This window comes from Corvus brachyrhynchos, unplaced genomic scaffold (assembly GCF_000691975.1).
Source record: "Corvus brachyrhynchos isolate BGI_N302 unplaced genomic scaffold, ASM69197v1 scaffold136, whole genome shotgun sequence".
In the NCBI taxonomy this organism is placed as follows: domain Eukaryota; kingdom Metazoa; phylum Chordata; class Aves; order Passeriformes; family Corvidae; genus Corvus; species Corvus brachyrhynchos.
In genome coordinates, this window is record NW_008239080.1 from 5451575 (window position 1) to 5463910 (window position 12336).

Here is a 12336-nt window from a genome sequence, read left to right on the forward strand (position 1 = left end):
ACAGTATCCCAACCATTTTTCTACCTGTTTTTCAATCAATTTACCTATATAAACACTTCCGGCTTCTTGTGGGATTGAATTACAGCCATTGATCATAACCTTTGTCCAATTCAAACACTGTAAATCCTTCAGCACTTGAGGGATTTAAACAAATCTCAGCAAACAAATGTGTTAAGGGGTGAAAGTCTTTTTTTTCCTTTCTGTCAACTAGATACCACAGGTAGAAGTTTTGATATTGAGGTAATACCATTACCAAGAGTACAAGCATGAAAAAAAGTGATTCTTCTATGGGTTTTTAAAGGACTTCAAATGGATATGGACTTTAGAATATGCTATATATGCTTTAAAAAAACCGTAACAACTGAAGTATCATGATGTGAAATACGCCCAAAAGAACCACTCAAATACTGAGACCTTGAATACATCTTTCCAGCTGTTTTTCTGATATGTACTCGGGGAAAACAAGGAAAGCACCTGTAATAGTTTGCGATCAGTAAGCTTACCTGAAAGCTCACACACACCACAAACTCCTGGGGAGGGAGCTGGGGAAGGGGTGAGAATCAAAGCAAAAAAAAATCCCCAAACACCTCATGGGTTGAGATAAGAACAGTTTAGTAACCGAAACAAAGTTTTTTAAAAAATTATTATTATTATTATTATTATTATTATTATTACAGTAATGAAAACGAGAGAGAGGAATAACACCCAAGAGAAAGAAGTGATGCAACTGCTCACCACACAGTGACTGGTGCTCAGCCTGTCCCTGAGCAGCAATTGGTGATTCTCAACCAACTCCCCTCAGTTTATACACTAACCATGACATTCTGCAGTATGGAATATCCTTTTGGCCAGTTTGGGTCAGCTGTCCTGGCTGTGCTCCCTCCCTGGCTTCTTGTGTACCTGGTCACTGGCAGAGCATGGAACATTGAAAAGTCCTTGATTTAGAGTACACCCTGCTCAGCAACAATTAAAACATCAGTGTGTCATCAACACTGTTCTCATACTGAGTCCAAAACACAGCACCGTAACAGCTGTAGGAAGAAAATTGACTCTATTCCAGCTAAAACCTGGATAAATTACATGGGCTAAAGACTGACTGAGATGTTCACCATTTTCAGGGGAATCTCTCAGTCACCTCCATTTGCTCTGCTTTGGCTCATGCTGCCAACCAGTCTGAGTGTGTGCAAACTGGGTCCCTTCTGGAAGAAATTCACACAAAAGGCACATTCTGCACATTCCTCTACCTGATAATGACCACCCCAGCCATAGCATAAGACAAAAACTAGTCCAAAGTAAACCTCCCAAAACATGCAGAGAAGGAACACAGCACGCTCAGCATCAGGCGTGTGGCTGCATGGATCGGCTCCTATGGTGCCATGCCGGTGGTGGCTCCCCCTGCCATTCCCCTTGCCAGGGCACCACTCCTCACCTCAGCAGAGCACTTTTAGTCACACTCTATTGGGGAGCTCCTCACCCTTCCTTCTGCTGAACACCCGACAGTGACGCTCTCTTCATCATTAGATCCTGAAAGGCTTTGAAGTCAGAGACTGTTTCACTGTCTTTGAATGCTAGCACTTCACAAGCTTTGGGCCAGCATTCCTTTTGAACCATCCATCTCCAAGCTGAACTGTGGTACATTTGAGATCAGATGTTGGATGGAAAGAAATCTGCTTCCTATATCAGTATGATTGCTGCACAGGGCTATGCTCTGGCACAGTGCAACCCCTCAGAAATGTAACCAAATAGTATCTCCTTTACTGACACAGAATACTGAAGTGTCTTCTCCAGCAAAATTTCAAACTGTAGATGTGCATCTCCTGTTTTTATTCAAGTAGCAAAATATAATAATTTACTTTAAAGATCCACTTAGAAGAGTTGAGTCTTGCAAAGAGATCCATCTGCAATGTGCAGAAACATTTTCTTTTCCACTTGTAAAATAGGAATTGGAAGTTTGTGGGGCTTTGGTTTATTTGGCAATTGGGTTTGTTGCTATTTTTTACTATTTCATAATTCTATCAGGGTCCCTTTTGTTTTCAGAATCCTTCTAAGTATAACTTTAATAGTGCTACTACAAGGCAGGAAATGTTTTCAAATGAATTATTTACATATTCCTAGTGATTCTGCCTTTCTGGTCTCAAAGAGCTCCATAATCATGAAACAAGTGATTCTTACTGAATTCACAAAGCAGTAAGAGCTTAAAGCTCCTTGGTGTCCAACAGCTCAAATGCAGGATTCTCTTTTGGATTTTTCCATATTATCAATTCCAAAATATTCAGCTTTCAAAGGAAATTCAAAATGGTCAAAATGTGTGAAATACAGTAAATTGCCATTTTCTTCAAATAGCAACAAAAGCATTAATTTCAATCCTTTGCTAGTTACTTGCAACTGTATGCTATAATCTGTACGTTTTTCTGCTATAGTTGTCCTGACGAAAAAAAGGAAAGCAAATACTGTTTAAAGCAATTTGTAGTACTATTAATCAAGTAATGTAAACAGACAGTAATGAAGTACAGCAATAAAGCCCAAAGGCTTTGCCCCATACCTTTATGTTTCTTGCACTTCAGTTTAAGATTTTTCATTCAGAGGATTTGTGTGGTTATATTCTCTTCATTGTAACAAAGACTTATTTTCAAAAAAAATTTTATGCTTGAATTTCTAAAAATAAGTTTATTCTAATGTAGCAATCCATTATAGAATATGTGTGCAAACAACCCATTCCCAACATAGATTTCAAAGCTGAAGCAAAGCTCAGAAAGGAAGAGCTGGAAGTTTAATGTCGATGTGAGCAGGATCAGGGCTGAACCAGAAATTACATTTTCCTTTCGGTGGGAAACACCACCTGCACCCACCACCCTGATGACTTCATTCTTCTCCCAGCTGTTTCACTTAGGAACATAAATCTCATTGCAGGTCTGAAAGAGTTTCACTTCTATTGAAAGAATCCACAATGTCCACTGAGGCACCTTAAACTCAGGTATTCAGTAATGCAAAATCAGAGGACAGTTACCACTTCCAAAGACACTTCAAAACCCTGAAGTTTTTAACCATCTACTACAACCCATGGACTTCCACACATCAGGTGGGGTGGTGCCAAGAGCTTAACCAGCAGGAGAAATCAAGCCCTTGGCTGTTTGTTACTCCTTGTTCCTTGGGCTCAGGACAACCACTCTGGCAGGACCCAGGCACAGGGTGATCTCCACAACTCCTTGAATATAGGATATGCAAAGGTGTCAAAGGTTTGGTAGTTCACATGAAAAGTCCCTAAATAAAGTAAGGAATACTTCAAGGAAGATAAAAGGAACAGTGAACCTGGTGAATCCTCTTCTAACAAGAAATGACCTGTTATTTTTAAAGCCTGCTGTTTCACTACCACTGTGCAAGTTATGCCCCTTTAAGAATCCACTCTACATATAAGAAACCAAAGATTTACAGTTAGTCCAAACTCTTAACAGTAACCAAAGAGTCTTTAGTCCAGTCACAGTCTTAATAGTCTATATCATCCAATTACTGTAGAGAAAATAAAACCTCTAACACAATATGAACAAAACATTTAACATAATATTATTAGCTACTCACACACTTTCTTGTGTCTATCCCTTGGGTCTTTCTTGTGTCTACCTCTTTCTCTAGTGCTGCATGCACCTTTCCATGGCCCCTAGGGGTCCTGAAACCGACATCACATAGTCAGGGTCCCACATTGCTCATCAGGAGTTGCAGGATGCTGATGGTGGGGACCTTCCTTCTCTCTAGAACCCACCTTGTGTAATATAACACATTTCCAAAAACATTGTACTTGCTGGTCTTTCTTCATTGTCTGGCAATTCCACATTACAGCCAAATAATTATTTATATATAGTGTTGTATATTTGTTCTTTCTTCTCTTATCCCTAGAAACTTGTTTCGCACAACACTTTAGGTTGTACTTTTTTAAGGATCAGTGCTTGGAACTTGGATGATTTGTTTATACCCATGGAGAGTCTGGCATCTAAAATCATAGGTGAACTCATTCTATACAAAATAACTACTTATTACTTCCTAGCCATTAGCCACAGAAATATATCAGAATCAATATAAACATAGGCAGCACAGCACACAACTGTACAAAGCTAGCCTGTCATTTGAGAGACAAAGTTACAGCTACAACAAAGCTTCAGGTGGGGCAAGGCAAGCTCAGAAAAATGGAGGTCAATGAGTCTTCATGCCAAGGCCTCACAGAGTTGGTACAAGTCCCTGGCAATGACAGTACTTTGTTTATGTGGTTACAGGCTGCACTGGTAGGACGGTCAGTCTCCAGGAAGGGCATAATGTTGTCTTGGAACTCCTTAAGCACGAGGTAAAATAAAACTGAGGCCTTTTAAATCATCGTGAGGGTACTCAAACAGCATGGTAGAAAATACCAGCTCTGCTTGGAGCTCCCACCCACTGCATGATGGTTGCTGCTGGACTGAAAGCAGTTTGTGTGTTGGGTGACCTGGGCTTTGGGGGAATGGGTGGAAGTTAGGTGACCCAGAGCTTCATTCAGATGGCTGTTTAACTCAGCAGGACACAGGAGGCTCCAGCCACACTCTGACACTGAGGAAACTTTAAAAGGAATATATGAGTCAGTTGGTAGAATATCTTTTTTTTATTACTTTCTTACATACAGGTGTCTAAACTCTGATTATGTTCTCTTCCAAGCATCAAAGCCAGCTCTCTAAATTTAGTGTCAAGGTACAAATTAAGAAGCTGATTTCCCTCAGCTCCTCCTATAGAAGAGACAGACTCCTCCAGAGGGTAATTTTGATCATAAGAACTCCTACTTAATTACCATCCCAATATAGCTAAAAAGAAAATACAAAAAATTTTGCTTTGCAATTTTTTTATTAAGATGTTACATAGAAAACTGACCCAAAAGGAGGTAAAAATATTTGAACATTTTGAAAAAAACCAAAAAAGGTAAGTCAGACAAAAATTACCTAATAATTGGGAAGTTTCATCTCCCATCCTTAAACACACCATATAAAACAGCTTCCTAAAGCAGTAAGAATAAATACTGGATGCAATTACAGCTTTTATATTGGTCTTTCTTTTTTTCAACCTATTCAAAGCACTAAATGCTTCTGTATTCCAGTGAAGTGCATAGTCCTCAGTATAGGGACAAAATCCAGCTAAAGAAGGGAAAGAATGAAAGAAAAAATAACACAAATAACAAACAAGTAATGCAGCTGCTTAGTCTTCAGTGAAGTATGCTTCCAGTCCTTCCAGTTCTGTATCAGCTGTTGCATTTGAAGAGGTGGGAGTAGAACTTGAATTTATGCTTTCCTGACTATTATTTTTCTGTTGAAAGTTTCCTGAGTTATTGAATTCCTTCTTCAGTTCTCTACCACCACTCAATAGCTTCTGACTCTCCGTAAAGTACTGATTAGGATGATTCAAAGAAAACCCAATGTCATCAACCTGCACATAAAAGGAAAGGAACACCAAGTTATTACATTTATTTCTAAAAATAATCTTTTTCATATTCAATAAGAAATTAATCGACAATTTAATAAGTTCCAATTTTGTTGAAGAAAAAAGCATCAGTTTGTATATACTATCTCAGTAAATGTTAGCATGACACAGATCTAGTTTCATCAGGATTTTTCTTCCTTCATTGTAGAAATAAAATAACTTTGGCTTATTCAAACATTATTTCACACTGTCTTTACTACAGTAAAGAAAAATAACACCCCAAAACATCTAAAAACACGTAAGTAAAACAGCATCTCTTTAGAGATGCAGGACTATTGAACCTACACCTTAAAAGGGACTTTCCCCCCAAAAGAGGGAGTGAGACAGGTCTAGAGTGAAAATGAAAGTGGAAAATACTACTAGGAGTTGTAGCAACTGCACAGTACAAATTTAGACTTTAAGTATCAGTGTGAAACTGCAAATGGAAACAGGGAGCTTCACTTCTTTCCCTGGTTTCCCCAGTAGGCACAAATGCAATATTTACAAGGGAGTGGCCAAGACAGAAGCCCCACAGATCAAGCTTATCTTTGCTCCATCAGTGCCACCATCAGCATCCTGACTCTAGATGCAGAACCAGTACCACAGAACATTTAGTCTTCAGTGGAAAAAAATACAGAACACTAGCATAAGGTGCAGCATATTCGTATTACTACTTTTACTTAGCAGGTGCATTCTTTCAGCTTTGCAATTATTTGATAGATGAACTTTCAATTAATGCTCATCAAATATTTCAAATCGACAAAGCTTTCAGCTTTAAAAGGAAGCTATTCTGACGTATTCACCACAAACCACAGTTATAACCTTTGTATGTCTTTTGGGAGGCTCAGAAGTTAGAAATGCTTACTTTAAAAGGTGCTTTCACCTCCTATTCAAGGCAACCTGCACCTTTCATCTGCCTGTCACTTCATGTGGATATTCCAGGAACATTTTAGAAAAATACTGCTCTTAAAATACATTGGAAGACTTACCAAACATGGGGTACAACAAACCATGAAAGACTAAGAGTCGTATACGAGTAAATTTCTGCTCCCACTATATTCCTTTTTCCCTGGAAGGGAGGAGCCAATTCAGGCATAATAAGCAACTCTGCACACACACAGAGTCTCCTGAGGACATACTGTGGCTAATTTAATATGCCAAACCCCATCAATTTAAATTTCAGATGCTTGTGAATAATCATAAAGCAGAGGATCAATGTGTGCTCTAAATGGAACCCTGATTAAATGCATTACCACTGCCTAGCTTAGCTCCATTAGAAAATGGCAACATGGATAACAAAATCTAATTCAGACACAAATTAGCAACTGTAGTCAGTGACCTTGCTTGAAAAACCTTAAAAGTAAGTAACAGTCCTAGCACTCTAATTTGGTACTCCAAGGCATAAAGAAAAAAACCAAAAAACCTAACCCAAAGTCATCACTGAATTTCATTTTAGTCTTATCTGGATGAGTTTCATCCAGCCAGCTTTCATCCATGCTCCAATTTTCATTACATGGAAACTAAATTACTTCTTTACATGAAAAAGACTTAAAAAGAAGTGATATAGTGAAAAACTGGCTTTCCTAGTAGAAGCTCTTAATTAGCTCTGGGTTTTTTAACCTTAAAATCTCAGTCTTCAGACCAATTTAAGAGTCACTTTGTAACTCTTAATTTTATTCTAAACTCTTCTCTCCCCAACAGACTGGAATAAGCTGTAGAAGCAGCTCATTGTATGAATGGAGCCTACAACCATGTTTTCAGAGGTGATTGATGGTATTTGTGGGTTTTAATTTGTAGGTTCTTAAAAGCTATTTACGGCTTGTTAGTTAAAACTGTTGTATGACTCCATGTATCATTTTTCCTTTTCAAACTTAAATGCTACTAAAATAAAACTCTACCAGATGAAGCTTAGACAACTCCTAATTAAAAGAATTCCATCCCTTCAAACCATCACCTTTTTGTGAGAGCCTAAAAAGAGAAAGGGGAAGATTTGTTCATTATCTTCATTTGTGATATAGTGATATAAAAACAATTCTGTTCTCTAATTTTCAACAGGGTTCAGTGAGCATTTCTCTGAATAAAAATATTCTGCTGTGGCTGGGAATTCACAAAAAATTTGAACACAAAAGTGGAAGTTTTTTCTACATTAGACTGATCATACTACTTTACCTAAGTTTTACAATGTTTTTAAGTAATATAGATCAAAGCGCATTCATTTTAAAAGCCTCATCATTAACTTAGCAGTAAGTTAGCTGAGACTTACTACCAGAAATAGAGAAAGTAGATTTCTCTAACAGCTTTGCCAATTCACACCTGTAAATCTATCTGGAATCCACCATACCCAAAGAAAAATGTATTTTCTGTGCAGTAAAAGCTTAAGCTTTTAACATGCAAAAGCTTTGAAACTTTAATCTTTTAAACAAGCAAAAAGACCTGCCACTTCAGACACAACTGTATAATCCATCTAAGTAGGTGATACTAACATACTAACACAAGACTTTTTTTGGATTCAGCACATTTTGCACAACTGGTTCTCATACAAACTCCAGTTTAGTATTCCTGCTATAGGAAATATTGTTTTGAAAATCCTGAAATAATAATTTTGCAGCTATAACATCTTGGGGTTTTAACCAAGAACTTTTAAAATGACAGCTGATAATGCTACAGCTGATATTACAGAAAAACCACGTGGAGCAATCATGGTGCTACAGCTTTCCTTTCTCAGACTAACTGAAGAGTTAACAAATTGCCTACGTGTTTATTAGTTCCTGCCTGAAGACAATGCACTGGACCACACAAATGATGTCTGCTTTTGTTCTGTGGTTGTGAAACAGTGAAACCAAAGTTCAGGAGAGCTGTAGATTGAAGTTAGTAAGCCCAGGTTACACAGAGCATCAGCTTTTTGTTAGCCTGTGCTATTTGAACCAGTAGCACTGAAGTGCAAGGACACAACCCCCATCACCCACCCCCTAAAAAATACATCTAAACATTTTCACTCTTGTCCAGCTGCATGTATTAGCATAGTTTTAGTGCCAAGTACTAGACTACTGAAGCTGACCCTGTGAACTCAGAGTAATAAAATAAGTCTCTGTTACAAAGTCATTCATAGTCAATCTAACCCACATACACACCATAACTTGCAGGCAACACCAGCAGCTCTTCCCAACATTTATCAAACACTTTCTTGGTAAAATTTTTACATAGTTTAAGTTAAAATTCTCCATGTGAGCAAGTCCATTATTTCCATGAAAATTTTACATAAGATTGTGCCCCTGCTCAAAGAAACAATCAATGTTATGCTAATTGATTCTTCTGAAACTTCCTTCACTGAAAAACTCTGCTAGTGATATACAGGAAAGCAAAGGTTTGATTGAAAACAAAGGTCACTAGCTTCAAGACATCTTTTACCACCCCACAGAAAAACATTAAAAATTAATAAAGCATATCATTGTAGAATAGACAAATCAGTCCAAGTAGGCTGGTAAGTTGAGCAGCTACACTCTGTAAAAAAAATTCCCATCATAAGCATGTGCCATTCAAACTACAGTTGGTGTCTGTGTATTCTGCTTTCTCTCATTGAAATAATATCAAGAGCAAAGCAGAAAGATAATTCTGAGTGCAAGCAGCAAAGACAGATATTTATATTACCACAAAATTGATAAAAAATAATGCTTTTCTGGAATTTCCTATAGAAGAATGGAAAGACAGCTTTCCTAAAATGCGCAGTACCGATTTATCTTTTGATGAATGTTGACCTTGGGGTCTGTAGTCATCCTGGGTAAATATTATTTCTACTGACATGAGCTTACACAGGGCGAGTGTTACCTAGATTTAAAATTGTCATTATTTTTAATAAATAATGTTCTCATATTTTCTAAGACTGTTAGACAAAGTGTTCCTCTCAAAATACAGCTGCCAAAACAACACTGGACACAGGCTCAGGGTACGCCTTTGCTATACATTCATACATATGACTGCTGAAAATATGTGAAGACAACCAGTTCCACTTAGATCAACTGTGAAAACTGGTAAGAACAAAAAAGTCAGTGGTCACTGCCTCTGGGGTGGGGCATCTAATCCTCATCCATATCCTTCATAAGGCTGTCCCATAGTCTGCTGTTTGAAAGGGATGTTTACATTTTTTGGTTTGTGAAGAGAACAAAGCTATAAGAACAGCTATGCTTCATTGGGTTGGTATTTTTTACAACAAGGAATCTTGAACCCCTGCAAAAGCTGGTTCTTTAAATCAAGAAATTACACAGGAGATGGAGTGTGGCCATTTGTTATCTTAAAATCTTTTGGAGAAAACAATAAGATAACTTTGCTTACAATTAAGCAAATGGAAAAGCTCTGAAAATGTTCATTTTGATTTAAAAAAATAATCCCACGTGACAACAAATGTGAAAAAATACCAAGTAAAAATTAACAATAAGAACCATGCAAATGCTAGGAGATTAAGTTAAGAGGTTTTAGATTCTTTCTGTTTATTTTTTAAGGTGTATCTAAACACATCAAACTTGCACAATGCGTTAAAGCCTACAAATTTGATTAAAAGCAGGATATTGAAAAAGCTAAATGACTTGAAATAGATAAGATTCTGCAATATTGACCTTTTCAGGAAGATAGCATAACATTTTACATCTTGTAATGTTGAGGGTATTAATAAAATCAATATATAAATGCAGAAAATGGCAAGAGAATGTTTCAAATTGCTGAAAAGAAAACTAACAAGGCAAAACAGCTAATGCTGGATGTGCAAACAGAAAATAGTCTCTGGGCTTCACTCCTGAGTTCCAAAGCCTTCTGCAAAGACAAAGTTGGTGATAACAGCTGAACAAAGAATAGTAGCTACTCACATCATGCGTGAACTCGAAGTACTTCTGACAGGCCAGCTGGTAATGCATGCCCTTCACCAGCTCCAGGATCTACACGGAGGGAGAGGAACATGACAGTCACAAGTAGCACACATACATCTTATTGATACTTTCAACAACAAGGAATTCCTTAACAGCCTTGTACAACAGCTCACGGACATTTGCAGCACATGACATCTGTGAATCCTTCTAATAGCTGACAACATTTAAAAATGCCCTGGCTACATTAAAAACAAGATGAAACCACAAGAAGTTACGCCTGACCCTTAAAATGTAATTTCAATACTCTTAACTTCAAGAGTAAGTTGAATCTATATTTTGGTAATATAATTGTGACAGTTATTGTCAAACTATCATATTGCAACATCTCTTCCATAATTGCAGACATAAATCTAGTAATTCAAGTGGTTGAAGCATGAAGCAATCAAGGACACGATTTGTATTTTTATTTTCCACATTACCAGTTCATGCAGATGCACAGTAAAATACTACTGTGCTCCCATCAAGAAAATTTAATGCAAATCCTTTAGACAAGTATCTGTGAGAGGGGAATGCTTTTACTTTCAATCAGATTTGCCCTTTTTGAAATGAAGCTATTTCTAGTCAAGCTCAGCAGAATATGTGAGTGAATAGGCTGTTTTGAACACGTATTAGGAAAATCATGCCATCTTTTGTAAATACAATTTGCTTTCCAATTCTACTTCAGGTAATCTCTTCTGTGCTGCATAAAGTCCCATTCTTATCACCAGAATGCAATGCTGGTTGAAATATTTTAAAGTTTCATTACCTCCTCCCTCCTTTATATAATCAAAATGTATGCTCTCTCTGCTTATCAAACAGAGAAAATTGCTGGAATTAAGAGACAGCCTCAGTGGAAGGAAAAACAGTTTTCAAGAAATGTTAATTTCAAGCCATTTCCCAAGGTTGACCTTTGCGTCAAACACAGCAATATACAGCTTAAATCCCTGCTGTACTCATTATCGGATGCTGCCATGTATTTATTGACAGGTATATAAATAAATTATATTTGCTGAATGGATAAAAACAGCAACACAGTGCCAGGAAAGTACTTAGTCCCATTATTTCTCTGTAATAGCCCAACTGATTACATTTCTATCCCTCTTGCCACCTCCTGTTAAACATTCGGTAAAAGAGAAAGGCCAAGGGCAACTAGGCAGTGGAGTCTGAAATCTGGCACTATCTGTGTACATACACATATTTCTGGGTTTTTTCTCCTCTCTCCTTGAAATTGACTGAACAAATTAGTAGTTAAGGATTGAAAAAACTCATCTATTCTAAACACTTCCATTTCATATTGCCTTACACCTTCTTGTTTGTTCCATACAATGCCATGCAAAAGAGGTATCTTTATTTTGAAGAAAATGCTAATAACCATGTTATATGTGTATACTTTCTTAAGAAGTATTTTTCACCTAATATGGAGTAATTATCAGAAGACCTATTCATCTGTTGGTTAGTTAAAAGAAACATTCATAATATTCTGTAGCATTCAGGCCTGTCTAACCTTAATTTTCCAGTTGAAATAAGTCAGATAATTCAATCTAGTTCATAAATACTTATGGTTTTCTCAAAATTCTTCTTTGTTTAATCAAGATTACAAGTAATAAAATTATATAAATAAAAAGTTTTCTAAATTTAGGTGAAAATACATTCTAAATCTCAGAACCTTAAGTGAGCAAACAAACTCAGGCATGCACAAATTCTTAGTATAAACCCCAAAAGATTAAAAGCACCAAGGCTCTCTTATAACTTCAGGAAACTTTTTGAAAGAGATGATCAGTTAAGAGTCTAGGAGACATTCCACATCTTGTCTAACTTTTGAATTGCAGACCACAGTTACAGATGCTTTTTGTATCAATGATGCCATTGTTCAACTACTCTGAAAAGCAGAAAAGACAAGGATTACCAAAGCTAGCTTTTAATTAACTAATTCACAACAACTGAGAGGATGAGAGATCGAGCTGCTGCTATC

The 12336-nt window shown here is 37.0% G+C and overlaps 1 protein-coding gene across 1 annotated transcript in view; it reads right to left on the bottom strand.

Moving 5' to 3' along the window:
• Nucleotides 1-4841: 4841 nt before the first annotated feature.
• Nucleotides 4842-12336, bottom strand: part of PRIM2 (primase (DNA) subunit 2) — a 97334-nt gene continuing 89839 nt past the window's right edge. The window contains exons 13-14 of the mRNA XM_008637662.2: nt 10326-10394; nt 4842-5436 (exon numbers count right to left, since the gene is read on the bottom strand). Of these exons, the coding sequence (XP_008635884.1) occupies nt 5209-5436; nt 10326-10394 (297 nt within the window). The 3' untranslated portion in view covers nt 4842-5208. The remainder of the gene's footprint in view (nt 5437-10325; nt 10395-12336) is intronic.